Consider the following 25,289-nt stretch of genomic DNA (forward strand, 5'->3'; position numbering starts at 1 on the left):
TTAATGAGCAGATTCACACTCCAGAATGCCACAGAGGAGGTTTATACGCTGCTTCCTATTCACAAAATAGCCCTTGCGGAATTGGCTAAGTGAACACCACACTATCAAGCCTGCTAAAAGTAATCACTATGAGACATGCAATGGCAGGCAATTGGGTAGACACACGGGCCCACGTGCCTACTCCACCTGCTTCTGTCACTGTTTAAGATCACTTTGCGCAGGCCTACAAATATGAAGCGCAAACTTAAACAATTTTTTTAATAATTAAACACAACAATCGTCACCTTCCTTTCCAAGCTGGCTAAGTGACAGGAGCAAACTGACGAGATGGATGGCACACAATCATATAGCACAGGACCTTAATAATGAAAAGGGAAAAAAAAAAAATGAACACAACACTGCTGGAAGCCAGACTATTGCCCAGTAATGAAAGAAATACACGATGTTTCCAGTTCAAATTTCCCGCCTCGTCACCAACCACACCTAATCAGTTTCTCCGTACTGGATGGCCGTGGGGACCAGACGCTAGTCGTCGTCATCTTCATCCACGACGACGAGCGGCTCCTTGGAGATGAGTAGGCCCTTGTCGTAGAGGAGGGACGCCAGCTCCAGCCTGTCGGTGGGATTGTCCAGTGGGAGGTCGTCGACCTTTACGTAGCTGGGATAGGCGTGCAGGAGGGCTTCCACGGCCGGTGCCTGTTCCTCCCCCAGGACGATCCACTGGGGGTCGCGACCCTTGTACTTGCGGCTGTTGTCGAACGAGTGGTACAGCCGCACTTCTTCCTCCTCCACGACCAACCTGGGTGGGGAGAGGAGGGGGAAAAGACGCAATCATGATGGTGTCGGGCGGTTGGCAGCTTGGTCACACCAGCCATGATCTCGTACAATTTATTTCCTCTAACCGGGTACAAGTTAATAAGGACGTCAATAGCTTATGTAATGTGTCACTCCGCCAAAGTGACGGACACCTACATCAACGCATCCTCACATTTTAAAAGGAGATTGCGCTTAATGTGTGACATCACCTACTTTTTCTTACCTAGTTTGTTTGTCATCACTGCGGTAGTTTACAAGCAGATTAAGTACCATAAATCACGGAAACAACTCGTGTCACGTTCAAAATGCTTGCAGTAATGCACTCTCTGCACTGGGCAGAGGAACACAGCCGGCTCCGGTGATGAGGCGCAAAGGAAACTTCCATTGTCATTCTTGAGGGCCAACTGCACTCAAATTTCACCTCGACAAAATTTATTTTTAATGTGCAGTAAGTACCACCAAATCAGCTGGGACATGAGTGGTAGCCCCGTGAAACGCCTCATTAATCAGTCAGAAGCGTTTAAATATGCTCCGCCGCAGACCTCGCTGCACCTGCCAGCGGATCACGTAAACAGCCATGATGTGCCTGTGATGCTCTGTGGCCAGCCTCTGGCCAGCCACGCAGATAAAGAACCAGTCGAGCTCTGCTGCGAACGCTTCACGCATTTGCTGCCCCGTGCGCGCGTAGAGCTTGCATGCAGGCTTGCTCCCGACCTGTTGGCCGTCCGGCCACTCACTTGCCGGTTGCGACGTCATTTTAATGGCCGTGCTGTCCTCGATTTCGGTTTCAAAATCGCCGGTTTTTGCTGACCGCTTGTGGCGTCCACACGCGTATTTCAGCTGTTGTATTTTGTATCTTGCTTTCTTTTTCAGCAGACTATACGGAAATAGTGTTTTCAAGAGGTCGAAATTTTGAGTGCAGTTGGCCTTTAACTTGCACCTGAGTACAGAACAAATCGAGCACGGCACTTTGATAGCAAGCTCGCAAACTGCTTGCTACATCGGCATTCCTGCATCCTCATTTCTACCTCATCAACTCATTGCCTTCCACTTATCGTATCTGCATGACTGTAACGTGCACCTTTTTTTCACTAAAAGTAGCCATAAGTGGGCACATGGGTCTTTGGGAAAGAAAAATTGCCCAAAAAAGCATTTTTTGGGATCACTGTTCTTTAGATTTGAAGTTTTTCCTCCGAAAATTCCGTACTTGGAACAGTACCAGGTACCTAAAAAGCCATAGAGGCCCGATTTCAACAAAAAAATAACAATTTTTTTATAATTCCCACTTCCTTGCCACAAGTGGTATCACAGTGATAGGAAGTTCTTGAGAGGTACATCCCAGCATGCAGTGCAGCTAGGAAGATCATTTCTTTTGCACTGTGGAGCCGAATGTTTAAACCACCCAATAAGGGAAGCAGATTTTGCGTTTTGTGTTTCAGCAGTTGTCTAACTAGCATTATTTTTGATTGGTTAGCAGGAGTAGTACAAACCTAGATGTTAGAATTGATGTAAACTTGTATGTGATTGCAAAACAAAACAAAAAACTGGTTCCCACATTTGGTTCTCCACAACTTGTGGTATCTATTCATGCCTCGCTATTTTTTGTTGTACAGCTTGTCCCTATTGCTCTCAACAACAATCAAGGAAGATTTTTACTTAACCCGCAAACTAGACACCTCACATCAGAATTAACTGGATATTTTAAATCAGGTAAAAAAACTAAACAAGCCTATGAAGTTTTATCAAAATTGGTAGGAAAGCGAGAAAAAAGTTTCTAAGACCAGTGTTGCCCCCATAAGTAAACTTGCATGCGCATCACAACTGGGGGTGTGTTAGAATCGCACAAACACGGTAGCTGTCAACTCATTCCCCCGAGTGAAAGTTGCGAACCACTGACGGCTTCTCACCGGACAGCGTTCCTGCGAGCCAGCCGCAGCTGAGTGTCGGGTTCGATCTCCTGGGCGTTCACCACCCGGCCGCCTTGCCACTGCTCCCCTACGTGGACGCTGCGCCTGCGCTCCTCTGCACAGGGACGCACAGCGAGGAGACGCATGAGGGGACGATCGCAGGGAGAATCGCTTCGCACACTCCGCTACCTCGCATGCAGTTATACAGTTGAACCCCTTTATAAGAGACACGTACCGGGGAGCTAGTCTTCGTCTATAATACAGTAAAACCTCGTTACAAGAAACACTCAAAGGACCCGAAAAACATGTCTCCTGTAACCAAGGTCCCTTGTATGCGATGATAACATGGCGAGCATAGTAAAACCAACCATACCGTTTCATCATTGCATTTGTGGTACCGGGGTCTTAGCGCCCGGCCGCGGCTCCCAAGAAAGACACCGAGTCCCAAGAAACCACACCTTTAGTCAGGTCAGAACCGAACCCGTCCTCAGACGTCCGATCTCCTCGTGGCCCAGGCACGCACTGCCTCAGTCCCTCGTCTCGTTCCAGCGCGCGCACGCTGCGCGTGCCCCGAACTACCTCTTGCTCCTCCTTTTCTGCGCGCCGTTCCCACACATTCAAATGTCTCTTATAACCAAGCGTCTCTTGTAACAAAGTTTTACAGTATGAGAGGTCTCTTATAAGCAGGGTACCATGTTTTCACCTACTGGTCAATTCCTAGTTTAATGTGGGCACCATGCGACTAGAATAAGCTCAAAAGAATGCTACAGCATGTTGCAAACGGTTTATTCTAATTTATGTTTTGCCCCCAGAATTTTTTATCTTTATTGTGAATAATTTATGTTTCGCCCCCAGAATTTTTTATCTTTATTGTGAATTCTTCCTTGTTTGCTTCATGACTATTTACACTGTTTTTTACAACAGTTTCTACAAGCTTTCTCTTCTTTTACTGCCAGCTGAAGATGAAGAATCGTAGATGTATCATAGAGTCGTAGATGTCTCTATCGTAGAATTGTAGATGCACAAGCCTGATAAATAGCCAGAGCAGACAGCTTCTTCCACCGTGTGCTCTGGCTATTCGTCAGGCTTGCAGGACTCAACATCTCTGCAATGCTTCTTGATTGGGAAATACGCAATTTGGAGAGCCCGCTTCACACTCCCAGTTATCTTGGCCTGCGAAGACGCCCGCATGCTTCATCGGGTTCATACGCATGGCGGTAAGCTTTAACCACTTCTGTACGCTGCATTCCCATTGGCAGGGCTTCTCGTCATCGTTCCATAGCTGACTGAGCCACTGTGTGTTTGCTGAAGCTATCATAAATAGCGACTGCGGGCATTTGTCGTCCCCTTTGATTCCACGACGGATGCAACTGCAGTTAGTGACTGGTGGCACTGCACCTGAAGTTAAAATGTCTGTCAAAGGGACCTTGTTGACCACAATTCACAGATAACTCGTCCTTTATAACCAACTATCTTCAACATCCGATGTCTGTTATAAAACAGGTCAATTTAATGGGAGAGATATCGGGTGGCTATCCATGTGGATGAATAGTGTCTCTTATATTTGAGTGTCTCTCATACCCGACTATGAACAGATGCCACAGGACAATATAACAATGGAAGCCTGATTTTTTTTTCCACCCCAGCTGCGCTTGGAATGTTGAAGATGGTTGCTTATCAGCACAACATACAGGTAGCAGAAACCTCCGGCGTTGTGGCTTGCTATCTCCAAATGTTCGAAAAGAGATAGGGTGGTTGCTTATCAGCACAACATTTTAATAGAAACAATTTACCACGTGGGGGAAGAATTGCTATCTTCGGAGGTGTGTAAAGCAGGGGAAGTTGTAGTTATCACATGCAAACGGAACACATGGATGAAAGAGTGCCTATTTTGTTTTTTTCTTCTCTACGCCGAAGTTAGAGGAGAGCAGGGAGCGCACGCTGCGTCAGATGGCTGCTTCTGTCTTATTTTTCTTTCTCGCGACCCTAAAACGATGCCCCGGCTGCGCCAGCCGATCAGCGAACCCACCAAAAAAAAAAAAAAAAAAAAAAAAAACGCACAATAAACAGTACTCTGCTTTGGGCAACTGCATTATAGCCGGAACACTTATTTATGCACCGAGTTCTATGGGGGGCAGAGCAGCGGCCACAAAAACCTGCGTTATATCCGGTCCCGCACTAGAAGCGGTTATGTTATAAATGGTCTGCACTGTATATAGGTTGAACGCACTTGCAATCCACCAAAAAATTAGCAGTGGCTCAGCTCGGCTATGCCAGGGTATACGTAGCATGAGCCAAGGTTCAGCTCGTTCTTAGGTTTCCTGGTTGTCTAGGATTAGCTTGATTATCATGCTTACTCCTGCTAAAACGATTTACAATCCAATCCAATTCCAATCCAATGCTCTTCGCGCTTGCGCAGCACGGCTCTCCAGGAGCCACGTAAAACTGCTCAACCTCGGCCAGTGTAGCTTACGCTACAATACCACCCTGCTGACATGCCAGCACGAGGCACGTATTGCGAGGAAGGCAGATCTCTCGAACGCAAATTTTTCATTCCAAAAATGCACGCAGATCGGCTGGAAAAACTCGCACGATGGTCTACACATTCCAGAATTTGGGCCAAGGAACTAAGCGGACAACACTGACCACTCCCTTTGGCATCCTTCCTTTGAAGAGATGCGTTCCTTTCAGTTTGAGTGATAGTGCAGCAGCGAGCGAGGCAGGCTTCAAGGAAAGGTGGCGCGTGGGTGCACCTTGTGACAGCAGGGGTGGCAGCGCCTCGTGCAGGTGGGCTTTGCCGCACTGGTCCACCGCGGCGTCCACGGGACAGTAGGCCACCAGCCTCTCCACCAGCTGGGCAACTCTCCCCAGGAAGGCCTCGCGTGCATCGCTGGGCTGGGCACATGTTAGAGGGGGGACACTGCTCTTGCAACAGCTTATTTTAATTTTTAAGTAAACTCAGGGGAACTTGTCAGTCTTGCTGCTTTTTCACCACTGATTTCAAATATGCCATTACTTTTTTGAGTCAATCAGTTGGTCCCCAAGATAATTAGAGGTAGCTAGTCATTTTTGAAAGAACAATAGACAAAACACTGTTGGGCATAAAACTGTAATCTTTATGTTTTCCAATACTTATATTTTCCAAATCTTTATATTTTCCCTGCTGAATGCAATAAGAGAAATGTTTTTCTTTTTATTCATCGCTTAGAACTAATTTTACAGCTCATAAAACTTTGGTGTTTGAAATGGGCACTCAAAATGGTTCCTTGCCACTGGTGCCCCCAAAGTTTAATGAGCTGCAAAATTTATTCCAAGTGGTGCATAAAAAAAACGATTCTCTTACTGCATTCATCAGGTTTGCAGTGTTGGAAAATATAAAGATTGCAGTTTTATGGCTAACACTGTTTTGTCTATTGTTCCTCCAAAAATGACTAATTATCTCTAATCACCTTGGTAACTGATTGACTGATTAAAAAAATAATCGCATATTTGAAATCAGTGGGAAAAAAGCAGCAAGACTGACAGGTTCCACTGAGTTTACTTAAAAACTAAAAGAAGCTGCCGTAAGACCAATGTCCCCCTTTAAAGCGACGCCAAAGTACGAAAACAGGTTGACTTATACGGGTCTGCTACAAAGCCAAGAGTGCAAACATATCACTCTCAGCAGCAGTTGTTCAATGACACCGGAAATGCCAAGGCCCGGTGCAGAAATGAGTGCTGCCAGCGCACGCAATTTACTACCTGAAAGCTCGTGGAATCGCACACTGTCGGCCCCAAAACTAAAAATGCTCGGTGCTGGTCAAAGTGTGTGTTCTAGCAGCGATAAATGGTGCCACCGTCCTAGATGGTCCCGCTTTCAGGATAGCCAGCTTCTTTGCGGTTGCCAATCTTGGCGTTTAAGCAAACTAGAACGCAAAATGAGAGCTTTGTGCAAAATTTGAGTGCAAGAGCTCTGGAAAGAATTAACTTTCAGAATTTTCAAACAGGGCTGTTGTCCATGGCCACAATTCCTGGCAACCAGAATTCCATGGGCTAACCATTATGCTCACTGACCCATCGCAGTTCCATTTGCACATCTCAGAGCCCGCCAAGAAGCCAAGCACCAAATTGCGGTCTCAGGAAAAACACTGAAAAGCTGGCCTCGAACATGGCAAAAGAAAAGAGAAGGATGTTCCATGTCCTGTAGCCCATATAGACTACGCAAAAAACAAAGATTTTCCAAAAGAGGCAAGTTCTTTGGACTTCAACCTTTAAGGGGGAGAAGCTCCTTTTGATTTCGAAGTAAACTCTGTGGAAGTTGCCAGTCCTGCTGGTATTTTTTCCCACTGATTTCAAATGTGCCGTTACTTTTTTGAGTCAGTCAGTTAGTCCCTAGGATAATTAGAGATAATTAGTCGTTTTTGGAGGAACAATGGACAAAGCAGTGCTAGTCACAGAACTGTGATCTTTATATTGGGACTAATTTTACAGCTCATTAAACTCTGGTGTTTGAAATGGGCATTCGAAATGGTTCCTTCCCACTGGTGCCATCAAGGTTTAATGAGGTGTAAAAATTAAATTAGTCCCAAGTGGAAATCAAAAAACTGATTCTCTTATTGCATTCACCAGGCTTCATAGTGTTGAAAATTATAAAGATTACAGTTTTATGAGCAACACTGTTTTGTCTATTGTATCTCCAAAAATGACTAATTATCTCTAATTATCTTGGGGACTAACTGACTGACTCAAAAAAGTAATGGCACATTTGAAATCAGTGGGGAAAAAAACCAGCAGGACTGGCAAGTTTCACAGAGCTTACTTAGAAATTAAAGGGAGTTGTTTTAAGAGCACTGCCCGCAATTAAAAGCCACGCTCATACATTAAAAGCAGTAGAACACATGCAAAAGTGGTCGTGGTTACGGCACCGCACATGCAGTCAATATTGCGAGCTACCCGAACACCCGAAGGAAGCAACACCAACAATTACACCAGTCAGACGCACAATCAGTTTCTTCAGCATGCCACTCCATAACAGAGGGGACGGCCAAGTGTGCTCTCGACGCAAGAACTGCCCCAGTAAGCGCCTCTGAAGGAGGTCCTCTTGCAGTCACTGGGTCAGCAGCACTCACCACGTCCGAGTTGGCCACGCCCATGTAATTGAGATAGCCCCTGGGAAGAGACTTCCGGTACTCCACGTCTTCCTCCATTGCCAGCTGCAGTGCCTGGGGCAACATCTGCGGTGACGGAACAAGTCCAACTTACAAGCATAAACATGTGAAATGAAATAAACAAACAAGCGGGAAAGAGAACAGCTCTCAAGTGCTAGTTTCACAGGGCCATCAAGTGTATCAAAGCGGCAGGGCAATGCAGTTTCCTCCGTAACCACTTCAACTCTCTGCTGTCTAACCACTGCATGACTGGGATGAAAGGACTGAACCGGTACCCGGCAGACGATACAGACATATATGTATGGCAGACAACACCACTTGTGCAATCTTTAATGCCCACGCGTATCGTTTTAGACCATTGACACATATTACTTCAATAAAACTTTTGTTGACATCATCATCACCACCAGCCTATCTACGCCCACTGCAGGGCAAAGGCATCTTCCATGGAACTCCAATTATCCCGGTCCTGCAATAACTGCGACCAATTTATCCCCGCAAACTTCTTGATCTCATCTGCCCACCTAACTTTCTCCGCCCCCTGCAACGCTTGCCTTCTCTAGGGATCCACTCTGTTACCCTTAATGACCAACGGGTTATCTTGCCTTCGTGTTACTACCCTGCCCACGCCCATTTTTTCTTCTTAGTGTCCACTAAGATGTCCTTAACACGCGTTTGTTACCTGACCCACTCCGCTCTCTTCTCGTCCCTTAATGTTACACCTATCGTCTTCTGTTCAACTGCACACTGAGTCCTCCTCAATTTAAGTCAAACACTCTTAGTGAACCTCCAAGTTTCTGCCCCGTAGGTGAGTACTGGTAAGATGCAGCCGTTCATTATCTGAGAATGCCCGAGAATAATACAAAGTACTAGCAACAAAATACTTTTAACACTGGTCTTGAGGACGGAAAATTTGCCAAAAAATCAATTTTTGGTATTAATTTTTTTTGTGCAGTCTACAGGTCCCAAAGAATGTAGTATGTACCTGCAAAATACTACAATTGTACCATAAGTACCATAATGCTGTACCATACGGCTGATTCTGAATGGAATTTGAATCCCCTCATTTGAGTCAAATGAAATTTTGTTTGAATGACATTTGGGCGTTAGTGTAGCAGGGGTATTATACATGTGAAAAAATGCTATTTGAACAGCCGTAGCCATGTTCCGAGCCTAAGCTACCCAGGTCCACTAACTAGTCATACTTTTTTTTCAGAGTTTGCATTGACATTAGTGCGAGATTCTTCTCTGTGTATTACTGTACGAAACTCTATGAAAAGGGCGCACACACACCTTTTCAAGAAGGTCTCCCCAGGTGTTTCGTTGGCACGTGGACAGCGTCAGGTGCAAGGAATGCACGTCGTCTGGTGTGTAGGCCTGTGGAACAAGAGAGGCAAAATTTGGGGAAAGCAACTTTTTACTTGTTGAGGACATTAGTGGCAAAACAATCCTGCCAAATGCATCATTCTGGGTGATCAGTTTATGCACTGCCACTGCCTGCAAAATGTCGCTTACTGCCTGGCCATGAGAGAGCCAAAGCCTGAATAAAGCTATGCACTACAGCAGCAGAATAAGCGGACCTTAGTATAACCCAAGAGCAAAAATATACGACCCTCAATTTATACGTGCCTAAACCTCAGAGGGCCACTGAAGTGAATTTTTCGAACGCTGGGTGGTTGCGCTGAGTAGTACAACCCATGCGACCATTTCTTTCACCAAAAAACTCACAGGTCTCGATACCTAGTTCATTCTTATTAAAGGAGCCATGCAGACAAAATACAAGTTCGTTTTATTAAAAAAATTTCATGTTTTTATAGTGCCCCCAGGGCTTGTCTGAAAGTAAACGATGCTTTATCCACTCAGAAATTAATCAATTTACCAGGTCTTCAAGCTAAACCTAGTGTGCTGCAGAGCCTTGTTTACCGTTAGTCAACCTAGATTGCGCCACCATACCGCGGCAGGCCGTTTTCTGCCGTTGCTTTGTTTTTGACCGTATCTGTACCTGGCTTGTTTTTGTTCAGGTAGACAATAATTGTTTCGTGAAACATGGTGTTCGCTCAACAAATATGGTCACATAAGACGCCGTGCTTGCGCCAATTGGCCAGTGTCGTCTGAGACAACTTTAAAGTGCCACAGTGCTGCGCAGCCGAAACAAGCACAGTGCGTGCAGTACCACCAGCAGTACGTATCGGTACTTCTATGTTTACGTGAACTTTCGTAGCTTTCATCGTTTACCCCACATTCTTACTGCTATAAAACGAATATGCCCTAAGTTTAAGCACAAATAGCTCATTCAGCAAGCTTATAAGCTCTGCCTAATTTGCGTTTGCTTTTGCCACCCTCCACAAATCGCAGGGCTGGCTGGTATGACATCATAGGTACTGTTGCGGGAAGTGAGCTACTGGGTCGCATGGCCATTTCCTTTCTTCCTAATTATACAGCTTATTTGAGCAAAGTTTATGTTAAGAGTGGTGTCAGTATGATTCTAATGAAGCAATCTTTTGAATGAACCAAACTTGTGTTTTGCCTGCATTGGCCTCTTTAAAGATGAGAAAAAGGGAAAATTCCAATAACCCTTGACAGCCAATTCCGCACTGCTGCAGTGATACCCACAGCAATCTAATATGTTGTTTGGTGCTGAGAAATAAAAATTTTGGTGTTCGCCAGTTCCGTGGTTAGCTCTGACTTTTTCTTGGCTCGAGCACAGGTACTACAGGTTGAACCTGCTAACAGTGGAAGGGTGTCATCAAAGCCAATGTGCCACCAAACTGGCAGTAACAATGGCACAAGATTAATACCACTTTCAAACACATTCCCCTCATTACTAAAAAAAAAAAAAAATAATAAAACGAGCCTGGATTGGCCTAAAAAAGAAGAAAAGCATTCAAATATTAACTTGCACACCCTAAGCTTCAGCTTGATAATGTATTTGAACACAGTGTTTTAATAGCCCTTTGCTATGTAGCTGCTAGCCCAGGCAGGTGCAGATGAGCAAAAGCTTTTCAAAGGGACAGCTTCACACAGCAAGCTGCACGCACATCTACCATCAACACACTGGCAGTGTGGCCAGCAAAGCACACGGTAAGAAAGTAGCGACCAGCTCTTAGATGGCTGGCTCGAAGTTTCCCTACAAGAAGAGAGTGCGAGTTGAATAAGCTCATTTCTATGCTCCACTCCTCGATACCAAAAGATTTGCACTGCAGGTGATCGCATAATTTGAAAGCCATTTTTTATTGCAAGGAACGGGCAAAAAACATTACTGCCTCTTTGAAGAGCATGACTGTGATTCCACTTCGAGCTACTACAGTCACAACTGGAATAAAACATCGGTTTTCATTAAACATCATGCTCCGCAAACCACCGCTCGTAGAGCAATAAATGTCATCCCTTCCCCGCAGAAATAAAGGCTGCAAAATGATTCCAGCATTGTGTACCTGGTTTGCCGGGAAGGATTGTTTGTTTTTGTGTCATTAGAGTGACCCGAAAATGCCGTGTGTGGTTATGTCGGGTCGGGGCGCTGCACATCAGACGCTCACCTGGTGGATGACACCACGAGGAAAGTACAGCAAGTCACCCGGCTCCAGGACTGCTTCCAAGATCGGCTCGCCAATTTCATCGGGGGAAAAGTTTCCTGGACAAAGATGCCACATACACAGAAGTCACGATGGTAATACAGTTAACACCCGATCTAACAAAGTCACTGGGAACCGCGATTTACTTCGTTAAATTGAGAACTTTGTAAAATCGGCACTGCCATTTTTCAAGCAGTTGAATCCGTAAATGCTATGTCTAAAAGCATGCGCTTCCCAGCAGCTACCGTGACGTATTTTTGGCGCCCGCGGCGCTCCCCTGCTGATAATTTAGCAACACACCCAAAGTCCGCGGTGAAAATGAAAACAATAAAACGCTCAGGGTTCAGGGGGAAATGAATTTATTTTTTGGCAAGAATCCTGCGATTTTCACCTGCATGCATTTCGTTAGCATTGGGACTTTGTTAGAAGACAGACTTTTCGAAGCACGCATGCACGCACGTTAAATGCGACCTAGGTTCCTTCAAGTGCGCCAGCAAGCGTCTCAGCAAGTCAGCAGCGTCCGTCACCTGGCCTGGAGCGGGCACAAGGGTTTCAGCAGATTCTGGGTCGTCAGCACCATCTGACACCTCCTTTGCACCGCAAACTAACTGCACGATTTCTTCATCGTTTAAAAACTCCGTCGTGTCTGTGTCTGCCTTGGTGCTCAGATGGTCGTGGAAGCTCAGATCTGCTGCCACCTTGTTAAGCTAGCGAACCTGTTCCTCGGAACTGGGCGGGATTTCTTCATCTTGCTCGTGTTCAGGGCTTGCGGAACTCGAAATACTCTGTTAAATTGGGAATGGCGCTTAATCTATTTCGTTAGTTCGAGTTCATAAAAGCATCGAATCGTACAGGCACCTGCAAGGGATCGGGAAATTTAGATCGGGAAATTCGTAAGAGCGGGTTTCGTTAGATCGAGAACGATGAGAATGGATCATTGATCGAGAATGCCTCATTGAATTTCGGTGCTTGAAATGGGCACTCAAAATGGTTCCTTGCCACTGGTGCTACCAAAGTTTACTGAGCTGTAAAATTAGTTCCACGCAGTACATAAAAACCAGGGTTCATAGTATTGGAAAATATAAAGGTTACAATTTTGTGACTGACACTGTTTTGTCTACTGCTTGACCAAAATAGGCTAATTATCTCAAATTATCTTGGGAACTAATTGACCAGCTGAAAAAAAAAAAATGGCATATTCGAAATCAGTGGGGGAAAAGCAGCAAGACTGACAAGTTTCACAAAGTTTACTTGAAAATTAGAAGAAGTTGTTTTCAGACCAGTGTCCCCACTTAAACTGGCTGGCGGGAATCACGGAAGTGGACTGTGGTACAAGGTTTGTTTCAATACAGCGCGACTGTCACCTGCACTGCATTATTCTTCTTGCATTTACTTTTTTCAGCGATTTGGGTGTCCCAGCCCTGCAAAGCATTACTTTGTAGTTCACACTGAAGTTTTTTTGCAAATCTGTCGTGCAAAACTGTATTTATAGGTGTAATTATTGTTGCTCGAATTTTGCGATGCCCGCATTATACGACACTTTTTCACAGTCCTGAGAGGGTTGCACAACCACATTCTACTGTATTTACTGTTGGAAGAGTACCGAGTGCACATTCTTCGTGAAATTTTAATTAAAATGCGAGCCACCAACTGCCCATATCCAACAGTGCTACCTGCGGCACCAATGTCCGAAACCAGCTCCAATCCAACCGGACTGCACGAAGGCGCAGTCTGCCACACATGAAGTCTCATGATGGTGATGGTTGACATTCAATGGCGCAAGGCCAACATGGGCAAACGGCGTCAAAGAATGAGTTATTTAATAAGCGATACAAGCGTAAATACTAAAGCCTGTGAGTAAAACAAAGTGAAACTAAACAAAGGACAATTCAGATGACCAGTGTATAGGGCCAGGATGATTACGCGAGATATGACAAGAGCTGCAGAAACTTTACCTGAGCTAAAAACTTAAGAACACGTTGACTAGAAAACATTGGTTCGTCGGCTAAAAAGTATGATGGGTGCAGTGGAATGCGTCGTCTGTAGAGCTAAGGGAAATGTTTGCGTCGTGTTGTGTCGAGTGCCTTGCATGTGGTTAGTATGTGGACTACAGATAGGCCCCTTCCACACCTGCTACACAGGTCTCGAAGATGCAGTGAGCAGGTGTGAGTGCATTACATGAGTGTGACCTATCCATAGCCTAGCGAAGGACAATTCCGTGTGTCTGTTGTATGAGTCAGTTGCGTAGCGACCTGAGTGTGGTTTTATTACACATAGTTTGTTGTCTGTTTGTTGACTCCAGTATGACTGCAATAGGTTACGAAGCTCTTTTATGAAGACATAAAGTTGCACTACTTGCTTTCTGCAGTCCACGCACAAAACTACGCATTCCGTTACTTAGACACAAGCAAGCAAAAGAAGGGAACTTGCCACTTGAGAAACGGGGCAGCTCTTCAGAGGGGTCCCTGTGGAGAAGAGAGGACATCGCAAATGTTGGTGGCGGGAAAGACCTCGCGACAAAACAGTGTGACTTTGTGGCCCCTAAGGCACGCACCTGGGAGCGTAGAGGCGCCAGCACTTGCGGCCTTCCAGCTGTATTACGAAGGCCTCGATGTCATCGTAGTGGGGAGCGAACCCTTGGGAGCCAGCTGGCGTCAGGTACCTGCCACAAGAAACAGCGACGGCACAAATAACATGACTCTGTAACTCGGAATGTTGGTCAAGTGTGCCGTAATATCAACCATCATTGTTCTCAATGATCGCGGTAACCTGGTGACCTTGACAGCACTCCGGCAGAATAATCGCCTTGAGAAAAAAGCAAGGATGCTTTATGCCAGAGACCTGCATGCAGATACGATATATGTGGTAAAGACAAGACAATACACTGGGCATAATTAGAATATACAAGGTACGTAAAATCGTCTGAAAAATTATTACCCAACACTACAGGCTACCATAATTAGTACACCGTTGCAAAAACAATTCCAAAGCGATTTTCCAGCGAGTCTCGAGCACAAAAACAAGTTGACAAGATCACGCAAACAAATTCAAGACCAAAGTGCAATTATACCATGTTATCTTATCAGCATCTGATTTCTTATCAGCATCTTGCTGCAGTACAGCTCAACTTGCTGGGGGTAGAGTGCAGAGAATTTGTAACGTAACCACTTGCAGTGCAGAACCAGATATATGTAATGCGGGTTTTTGGGAGCACCAGTACGCCTCCCATGGAATTCAATGCACGAGTATACTGCTTGAAACACGGTCACCAAAAGCACAATACCGACCGTGGTGCAGTTTCTTGGTAGGCCGGAAGATAGACCAGAGCAGCTGCGGTGTTGTACCAGGGTACGAAAAAAATTTCAATAAAGGAATCACCCATTCAACACACAGTGCATGCTCCCCTCTTAATATTAACATGGAAAGAAAAAATAACGCGCTCTTGTGCTCACGCATTTTGTTTTAAGTCACACGATCACAACTGCCTTTTTAAAGCGACCGCTTTATTAGAGTTCTTCAAAAACTAATGTATTTCCCCATAGACTGGTTGGTAGACCGAAAAGCCTTGATAAGATCTCTGGACACACAGCGCGTGCATGAAACCAGACTTCCACTGTGTCGAAACGGTCACTCTAAAATCGTGAAAAAGGAACGGTTGTAGATAAGACAATCGTCATGAAGAAGGAGTACAAATGTATACCTTTATCCCATAAACCATGTATCGGTACACGTTTAGATCGTTCGTAGATGCGTTTACTTAGCACACGGAAAACCGTCGCAATGGTTCGTTCTTCATTTGCAATTTGGGTTTTTGAAGGTTTGACAATCAATTGGACGCACTTTCGGTGAAAGCTGGACGCACCTTTAGCGAATGTTTTGACGCAGTCTTGATGATAGAAAACTTTCGGGCTTCTCTCAATTTTCTTTACGAAGGGATGGTAAAGTTTTTCTGGGCTCACCTCTGGAGAAAGCAAGCCCTGCACCACAAATTGTCTCTACCAGAATGTTTCTATTTTCCTGCGCATTAGCAACTGTTTTTCATTTTGTCATCGAAGGAGGCTGCTTCTAAAAGAAAGCAAGAAACAATGGCTCGCGTCCCAATTCTGTTCCACCGGCAGTATCTGTCAGGCATTTGTCACTATGCCACCTGTTCTTCATATGCTAAGAAATGGCAAACACACCTCCTCGTAACAAAAAAAAAAAAAAAAAAATATGACAGCAGCGTGCTTTTGCAAAACTGTGCAGCAGCACCAGCAGCAGCAGCAGCTAATGTAAAAGAACTGTGGTTGATTCCTCTGTCATAGGAATTGGCAATACACGAAAGTGAAATGTGCAGCGGCATCTGCAGCTGAGCATGATTTGCGGGTCAGCGGCTGTCTTGCGGGTGTGCTTGGTGAGTGACATCCTGCTGGCGGGTCACTCCAGCAAAGGTGTACTGGCGACGTTTCTGTGACGGATATGACGTCAGTGAAATCTTGGTGTATCCCGGCATAAAACACTTTCGTGTTAAGATATAAAACCCAAAAACAAACAACCCTAAGTATAATGTACTCTTTGGTACTAAAGGTTGCTTCCCCGCAAGACGAGCGTGTGTGCAGTGGTGCTCCCTTTACAGTCCGCTTGCTTCATTGAACTGGTGTCATTTCCATGATGGATGTGACGTTATTGAAATTTTTGTGTATCCGGGAATAAAACACTTTTGTGATAAGAAAAAAACTTGAAATAGACACCACACCTGTTTTTTTTTTAAAGTAACATTCCTTTGATTGATGGTAAAAATAAATGCTGTAAAGGTAGGTTGCACGTGCAGGTCTCTTCAGACCCCTTCAACCATGCCAGCCATATCAAGCTAACAAATAGACCAGACTTTGATGCATGGTTATTGCAAAGCACAAACTAGCCCAAATTTAATTGTCGGGCTTCTGCAAAGAAAAAAATTTTGAAATTTTGAAAAATTTTGAACATTGAGTGGTTTGGAAGCGCCAACTAGCCCCAATTTCAATGTCTGTTTAATGTTGGCCTATTTCGCAGCACAATCTAGCCCAAATTTAAATTTCGGCCTATCTTAAAGGACCAACTACCCCAAATTTCAATAATAAGCTATTCAGACCCCAACTAGCCGAGGTTTGTAACACTGGCCCACTTTGCAACACCAACTAGCCCTAATTTCGATGCACGTTTCTTTCGAAACACAAACTAGCCCAAATGTGAATTTTAAACTGTTTTGACGCACCAACTAGCACAGATTTCAGTGTAGGGGTATTTTGACACCAACTAGCCCACATTTTCACGTTAGACTACCAACTTGAAAGCACAAACTAGCCCAAATTTATGTTACCACACGGACCCCTCTTGGGTGGTCTTTCAACAGTGAGCACACCACCTCGAAGGTTAAAGCCAGGCTCACATGTTGGCCCCAACGAAGCTGCCGAAGAACTCCTGGAGGACGGAGCAGAGGCGCCACACGGCGCGGCTGTACGTCTGCGGGTTGAGCAGGCGCACGGAGCAGCCCTTCTGGAAGGCGTCCCAGACGACGGCGGCGTGGGCGCGCCCCTCGGGGTTGTGCGTCTCCCGTTTGCCGTTCTCGTAGGTGGTCAGGTCGATGTTCTCCGTGAAGAACAGGCTGCGCTCACGGAGCACCCGGTCCAGCTGCTCGCAGCTCAGGAGGCCACGGAAGAAGTCCGGCTGGTGGCGCCGCACCAGCATGGGCTTCTTCTCCCACAGCTCCCTGCGGACAGGAATCATCATCATCATCAGCAACAACAAAATATGCTGTTGGGCTTGGCGGTGCATATTGCTTCAAGAAAGAGTGCCACAACCTCGACAGAAAAAAACACGAAGAAGGACAAGAAAAATGTGCTACTAACAACTGGATCCGAATCCATGGCAACATGCGATAAAAAGATGATATTGTTGTCTTCAGCAGTGGCTACTTTGTTTTTAACGTATCTTTTTAGATATCCTATATTTTAACACATAAAAAGATGATATTGTTGTCTTCAGCAGTGGCTACTTTGTTTTTAACGTATCTTTTTAGATATCCTATATTTTAACACGAAAGTGTTTTATTCCCGGATACACAAACATTTGAGTGACGTCATATTCATCATGGAAGTGATACCAGTACAACGAAGCAAGCGGCCTGTAAAGGGTGCACCCAGGGTCTTCTTGCGGGGAAGCAACCTTATGAACTAATGTGTACGTTTTACTTCGGCTTGTTCGTTTTCTGGTTTTATATTCTAACATGAAAGGGTTTTATGCCGGGATACACCAAGATTTCACTGACGTCATATCCGTCATGGAAATGATGCCATACACCTTTGCCGAAACGACCCCGCCAGCAGGACATCGCTCGCCAAGAACACCCACAGGACAGCCGCCAGCCCGCAATTTTTTTCACTGATTCCTATGACAGGAATCAACCACACAACCACAGTTTTTGGTGTGTGTGCGTGTGTGTGTGCGTAGACAAGCTACTTATACCCCTGTCTTTCCTTGCTTATACCCCTGTCTTTCCTTGGAATAAATCAGCTGTTAGTAGCGCATCTGTCTCGTCCTTCGTTTTTTTCTGTCGTGGTTTGTAGCACTCTTTCTCGAATCAACAGCAACAGCCTGTTTAGGTCCGCTGCAGGATGAAGGCCTCTCCCGGTTCGAGGACTGCAACTCAAAATTTCGTTACGTTACGGGCAGATTACTACGAGTGGCACACAAAAGTCTCAAAAACTTTCGATCAATATTCCCAGGCCAGACAATATTGCCTGACATGGACACGTGCCCACCCCCACCTCAAGAGAAACGAGACAGCCCACGAATTCGCCTCAGGGCTCACAATCCAGGTAGGGCAAAATCTCTATCCCTACCGTGGGCACAGTCCGCAAGGGACCGTGTAGTCACATTTCATGACGCCACCAGACACTACCACCTCTCCCACCGCATCTACCGATCAGCGGACCAGGGGTGGTATTCCAGTGTTTGTCCGTTTTGAAAACGTCCGTTGTGTGTCCGTTTTATTCTGACATACTGCCGGTTCTAGGTGAACTTTGGGTTGACTTTTGCACAACTGTTCTTGTAAACACATTTTAAACGAATAAACCTATTTTAAACTACCTTTTATGTGTTTATTGTTCCGCCAGCAAATCAACAACAAGGCGACGAAAAGTCGTCTGCTCCCAATCCTCTGCTCCGAGAAGCCGTGGCTCGCAGCTCCGCCGTGCTTGCATGGCATCACATGTGGGTGTTCGCTTTCAGTCAATCAGGGCTTGCTCAAAACGGACACAAAACGGACATACACGAGAATACCACCCCAGAAATTGCATAACAATAAAGTGCACATTTGGCGTTCACTACAAAAAAATACCGCCCCCAAACCAGCCCGTCTGACACACATGCACCCAAGTCTACCAAATCAGGGTCTGCGTAGAGAACTCACCATCCTTTGTCACTCATATGGGCATGCCACCCGAAATTCACTTCTATAATCACCTCTGAGGAGCACTGGGAGGCTGCAGCTCCGATCGGAACCATCAAGTCTGGTTAATTGGTAGCAATGTTCACATTGCTACCAATTAACCAGACTTGATGGTTACAGCCAGATGCCACCGGCTGCAAGCGCGACCTGAACGGCACTGACCAGATTACACCACTGACCTCCACAAGCACTGCCCAAGTCCATCCATTCTTTGCCTTATTTCCTCCCTCCATCGAGTCAGTGGCCTTCTCTTCTTCTAGACCCAACCCTTGCCATACACTTTGTTACCCTAATTGTCCACCGGTTGTCAGTTCGCCGGACTTCATGGACATTTATTTTTCTTTATTTGAACCATAACATGTTCTACTAGAGTTTGTACCCTGATCCAGGAAGCTCGTGTCTTGTCCCTGAGTGTTACTCCTATCATCATTCGTGCCATGGCCCACTGAGCCGACCTAAGTTTGCTTTCCGGTTGTTTCCATTTGCAGGAGAGGAGGAGAGGAAAATAGAAGTAATAAAGTTCACCTAAGCACTTTTTTTGGGTTGCGGATGCAAAGGCACGAGTTTCCAGTGGAACAAACGGCTCAGACATTTTGTTTCCACCTCGTGTTGCCAAAAGGCCCCGTAACATTTCCGCTTGAGACGCTTTGCTTTCCCAACCTCCTGAATGCTTTCGTATGGCTTCGATCTTCCTCTTACAGATTGCGCCGCTGATAACTCCTGCAGCCATGTAATTAGAGGGTTGACGACGACAGTGGGTTTCATTGTCTGCCTGTTGGCTCACTTGGCTGCAATCTCCTGCTCCCCCTTTAACTGCAATGTTATTGTGTGAACCCCTAGCTACTGCCGTGTTTAAACGCGCCACGGAGACAAAATACAAGTTTGCTTTATTCAAAAGATATCGTGTTTTATAGTGCCCACGCACTTGTCGGGCAGCAAATGATGCCGTATTCACTGGGTTTAATCAATTTAGGTTAACATTTTGATTCTCCCGCCAAATCGTGTGCTTTCGTGACGTCAACAATGAAGTCATAAGTGCGTGTATTCAAAAGAACTTCGACTGCGTCATTCGGCTCTGCAGCCTTGCATGCCGTCAGACTTCCCAGGTGGCGCCACTATACTGATCCACGAACCGTTGTCAGCCGTTGCTTTGCTTTTGGCTGTATTTGCACCTGGCTTGTTTTTGTTGCGGCAGAAAGCAATCGTTTCGTGAAACATGGCGTATCCTCGACAAGCGGGGTCACGCAAGACACCGTCGCTTACACCAATCGGCCAGTGTCGTGCAAGACAGCTTCAAAGCGGCGGAGAGCTCTGCAGCTAAAACAAGCGTAGTGCGCCCAGTGCCAACAACAGTGCGCATCGGTACTTCTATGCTTACGTGTATTTTCGTGACTTTCATTGTTTACTGCACCATTCTTACTGCTGTGAAATGAATATGCATTACATTTATGAAGTGCGAATAGTCCGTTCGGCAAGCTTACAAGCAAAGCGTAATTTGCGTTTGCTTTTGCCAGCCTCATCCAATTGCACAGCTGGGCACATACAACATGTGTTCTGTTGCGGTAAATGAGCTAGTGGGTTGCAGGGCCATTCCCTTTTTTTCCTTATCATATAGCTTATTTGAGCGAAGTGTGAATTAAAAGTGGTGTCAGTGTGACTTTAATGAGGCAATCTTTCGAATGAACCAAACTTGTGTTTTGTCCGCACGGCCCCTTTAAGCACGCACTGTGGAAGGCTTCCGACTCCAACCTTTTCAACCAATGAGACATTTAATGCTTTCACATTAAAATTTGACTTTAGCATAAAAACGCATCAACGATGCTGAAATTCCAGCCTGATTTTAGCATCTGGCTGGAAAGACTCAGCTTACAGCAGATAAACCCTAAACTTGGACCGAAAGAAGGCAACGCAATTAACAAAAACAGTTCCAGACGAGAGAAAACTGCCAATCTCCAAGCAATGTATCAAGCACAATTGTAGGGAAGGCAATGTCTCAAAAGTACGGTACAAAGGCCAAAAAATGTATCAAAATCATGATCACCGCAAGCAGCAAAAGAAGGCGTTTTGAGAAATATATTCTTTGTCAACGAAAGCATGTTTCTGGACATGGTGTTTGCAAGACGTTCCAAGATACTAGTCCATCCTAATCCGTGAAGTGTAGAGCTCACAAACAGGATGCTGCCAAGGGATCACACGTCATCAGGGAAGAGCAGCAACTTTTACATTCAAAGAGATATGCCTGGAAGTGAGGACCCCAACTCCCGACTTCTTTGACTTTTGCCTCTGGGTGAGGGGGAAACTATTTCTCCATGAGAAGGCAGCAGTTGGTTAATTAAGCAATGTTACACCAACCAGTCATGTCGGCAGCAATGAGCGCGTTGTGTGAAAAGCTGATAAACACTCATGTGAAATGTTCAGCCCCAGACTCAGCTGCCGTTTTCTAAACCTATCAGCGAGCCTCCACGAAATGCACACCAACATTGAAAGCCTAGAGCGTGAGTGAGTGACATTCGACAGCTAAAACTACAATGCCCGGTCACCAATGTTGTAAATACCTTTTTGTACAGTCGTCACGTAACTACAGTTTTTTTTACATCTCACTCTCGTTGTCATCAACATCTCGTCGCCTGCTTTGGATCGACCGCCGCCGAGTACCCAGAGCCACAAGCTCCTTCGCCAAGAAAGCTAATCCCAAACCATCAATAAGGTTCTGCTGGCACTGTTTCCAACACTCTTTTCAGCTGACAAGGTCATGGTTGGAGAACACTATACATTGGCAAAAATAGAATCCCATACATGCTAAGCTAAAAAAACCCAAACTGCATTTTCACAAATTGCCGCCGGCACCACTTTCAAAATTTGGGGCTCATTTCAGAAGCCCTGGCAAAAAACAGCTCACGAGGATGAAGGCAGGACCACGGCCTACTGGCACAGACATGCCCAAATCAGTATCTAAATGGTCTAGCCAAGCTAATACCCGCGCCACACATAAACGAAACATTACATTAAGTGCCTAATGCCTGAAGTTTTAATGCCATTAATTCACTGCTACACGCAAAAATCTAATGCCATTGGCTCCAATGTCATTTTTGGCTTACCTAAGGAGTTGCGCACAACTCGTTCACCTTCACGAGCGCCTTAAATCTGCCTACTCTCGAACGCAAAGAGCACCAAATGAAACCAACGAAACTCTCAGCACCAGAGTGTTGACGCGGAAACGTAGCTGAACTTAGAAATAAGGCGATTTTTTGTGCACTCTTGGTGGCAAAGTTCTGAAGAAGACGAAGTTCACTAAAACCGCAACAAAAGTCAAAACATCGTGTTACTCTTTGCTTTGAATTTTTTGGATTTAGCTACTGCTGGCAGGCAACAGCAGCTGCTGAAGCCACTTTTAAAAACGGCTCACACAGTTTTTAAAGAAACACTATTTCTCATAACGTTTTCTTTCACAAAAAAACATTTTTAACCATTGTATAACGTTTTTCTCTACGTTAAAAACTTGTAAAATATGAGTGCATTTTTCGTTTTGGTCATTATCACTATCATGTCTAACATATTTAATGCCTTTGCATTTTCATGCATACAATGGCCCGTCCAAATAATGTCATTTGGTATCTTAAGGCCGGTATCATTCGGTATCTTAAACATTTATTGTCATTTTTCATGTACGTGTGGCAGGGGTATAAGTTAGTATGTTTTATAGTTGAGAGTACATAGCACACGGACTAGGACAGGTCCTGTGTCAACTAGTATGCAAAAACCTATGTCTTCAGTTAATACTGCGCTAACTAATAGCTACCATGTGTTTTGTCCAAAACAGACCAAAAAGTTTAACTCTCATCAAGTTACATGCGCCATTCACGGCACTGTTCTTAATTACGATTTCACTGACGCGAACACTTTTTCATGCACCGCTTCTTGTGCACACCGAGGGCACAGTGTTTTCAGAAATAAAGGTGAACAGACCTGAAGAAGCGATCCCGTTCCACTGGCTGAATGAGCCAGTCGAAGCACCGCTCTGCGGCAACTTCGCTGCCTCCCGATGTGATGAACCTCTCGCTGTCCCGTCCATTCCTAGCCGAGCAGCCGTTCATGCCATCGTAGACAACACATTTCTCTAGTTTCTGCACCTTCCCGTTTTCCTGCAAAATGCAAAGCAAATAAATGAAAAACAACTTACACATGTTCAGCACGGCACGCGATTTATGTGCTTCGCCAACTTGAAAAGATATTTTTGTAAAGAAATGTGCACCAGTCCACCCTGTAAAAGTGGTTGGAAATCAAAGCTTTAAACGACACCCACAACAATTGCCCATGCGACGTCACTGGAATTCACACACGTGGCTCTACAAAGTGTGAAACCAGAGAGAAGTGAAATGCACTTAACCACACCCTTTATTACTTCAAAGAAGAATATTCTTTGCTTAGGAGTGATCAATTCATGGTTCATGAGCGGTGGTTGGTGCAGTTACGCTGGTGAAGCACACGAGTGGAAACTCTTTTTTTATAAAATTAAAGGAAGCTCAAACCCGGTGTTAGACGATCTTACTTCTCCGTCTCTGTCATTGCCGACGGAGGCGACGATATCGGCGGCAGAGATGGAGAAGTGAGAACTCCAAGCACATGCGCAAGGCGTGCACACGGCCACTACATGTGCCGCACATTGGTGCAAGAGGTCGCTTGACGCTATCACAGGGCATTCGGCGAGAACACAATGGGTAAACCCGCAGATGTGCTCGCTAAGTGCACCGTCTGTCTCCCCTGTCTCCGCGTGGGTTCGTAGCTCAATCGGTAAGACAACGGTCTCTCACTCCATTCCTCTATTCATTCCAAGTTCGATTCCTGGCGGTGCCAGTAACTTCTTTTATTTGTTTGTGGGAGTTTTCTCTTGACATTAACGGTGGCGACAGAACTCCTGGGGGGTAGAGATGAAAAGCTTCGCTTTAAAACTGCACGAAAGGGCCGCAAAAATTGGTATTTCTTGGCAAAATTGTCCCATAGAGGAGGTGTTGCAGTTTTGAGGTCCTTGGTTTCAGCTTGATGGCTTGACCGATTCCACGAGGGCCGTTTTTTTAATGCTCACGTGCGAAATCATACTTCTGGCGCATTGCAGTTTATATTTGCACATATCAACTTTAATGTCGAAATGAAGGCTTCACAACACGCCAGTGAGAATGGTTAGAAAAGATTCATGCTCACTTCATGGCTGCCCCCCCCCCCCCCCCCCCCCCCTTCCCCGGTGCCGCGAAAATACGTTTTCTCTCTCCAAAGTACGCACTAAAGCAGAGAGAGAGAGAGAGAGAGAGAGAGAGAGAGAGAGAGAGAGAGAGAGAGAGAGAGAGAGAGAGAGAGAGAGAGAGATGGTTTGTGCAGTTGCATTTTGGCTATAACGACACTCACTATAACGACACAAAAAACTAAGCAAATCGTTCACGTGAAATGACACCGCATGAATGAGATACAACCGTAATTATAGACGTAGCACTCGGCTGTTACGCCACAAGGTTTCCTTTTGTCTTACGGGCCTTTCAATAGCTCTTGAAACCCACCCGAGCTCGAGAGCCGTCGAACACGATTGTCAGTGAATCGGCCGTGCAACAGCACCCGATCAGCATTAATTTCGTTGGCCTCCTGCATTCACAAACTGCAGCATTACCTGACGCGTGCTGGAGCTTCGTTTCCGCCGCTGACGTTTGTCCGGGCGATCGTCCACAGGAGATTGGGCAACAGAAGTTCTGGCAGCCTTCTTCTTCGCCTTCACTTCCTGCGGTAGACAGGTCACAATTAGCACATATAGTAGTTGTACAATTATAAAGAACAAAACGCCTCTTTTTATGTCTTTCACTGCGCAAAACAGGATGACAACAATCTTCACTGACAGTACCGCCTTTTTGGCAGTATCAACAAAAATTACTCACCTTACGCGTCCTGTACACTGCTAATGCTGAGACCGTTTTTCTGTTCATTTCTTTTTCTCGGAAATAACAAAGCTGACACTGTAACTACCAGCACGATCCGCTGCTTGATTACACGTGTGGTAAACCACAAGCGATCGCGCTACACAGTAGTCGATGCGTGACGCTGCCGCAAACCGTAGTAGCGTGAACGCTCTAGTGGAGTGAATTATATGAGTACACTAGGTTGCAGAAGTTGCGGTGCGCAGAAATTTCGGGACTCATAACAACTCTGCGTTCTTCACAACTTGCAGACAAAAAGCTTAGCTAGCTTAGCAGCCGATCACGCACGCCATGCGCACGCTCAACGCCGGTGGCTAGCCTCGTCTTGTCTTCCGCTAATTTATGTCCTGTGAACATTTGTAGTATAGCATTTTTGGACTTTTTTTCTATTCTCCCAAAAGCTTCGAGCCAAATAATTCCTT

At 45.5% G+C, this 25,289-nt stretch overlaps 1 protein-coding gene across 1 annotated transcript; it reads right to left on the bottom strand.

Annotated features, from left to right (window-relative positions):
• Positions 1–26: 26 nt before the first annotated feature.
• On the bottom strand, positions 27–25,203 carry LOC144149493 (bifunctional lysine-specific demethylase and histidyl-hydroxylase NO66-like). The gene is made up of 12 exons (XM_077681082.1): positions 24,829–25,203; positions 24,567–24,674; positions 22,877–23,052; positions 16,850–17,170; positions 13,997–14,104; positions 13,873–13,907; positions 11,407–11,501; positions 9,164–9,247; positions 7,832–7,936; positions 5,477–5,618; positions 2,724–2,838; positions 27–799 (listed from the first exon to the last, which is right to left on the bottom strand). Exons 1-12 carry the CDS (start codon positions 24,874–24,876, stop codon positions 526–528), a joined length of 1,611 nt encoding a protein of 536 aa, XP_077537208.1. The 5' UTR covers positions 24,877–25,203; the 3' UTR covers positions 27–525.
• Between the last annotated feature and the right edge of the window lie 86 nt (positions 25,204–25,289).

The sequence above is a fragment of the Haemaphysalis longicornis genome, unplaced genomic scaffold (assembly GCF_048455015.1).
Source record: "Haemaphysalis longicornis isolate Haplotype H1 unplaced genomic scaffold, Haemaphysalis longicornis Haplotype H1 scaffold_8, whole genome shotgun sequence".
Lineage (NCBI taxonomy): Eukaryota > Metazoa > Arthropoda > Arachnida > Ixodida > Ixodidae > Haemaphysalis > Haemaphysalis longicornis.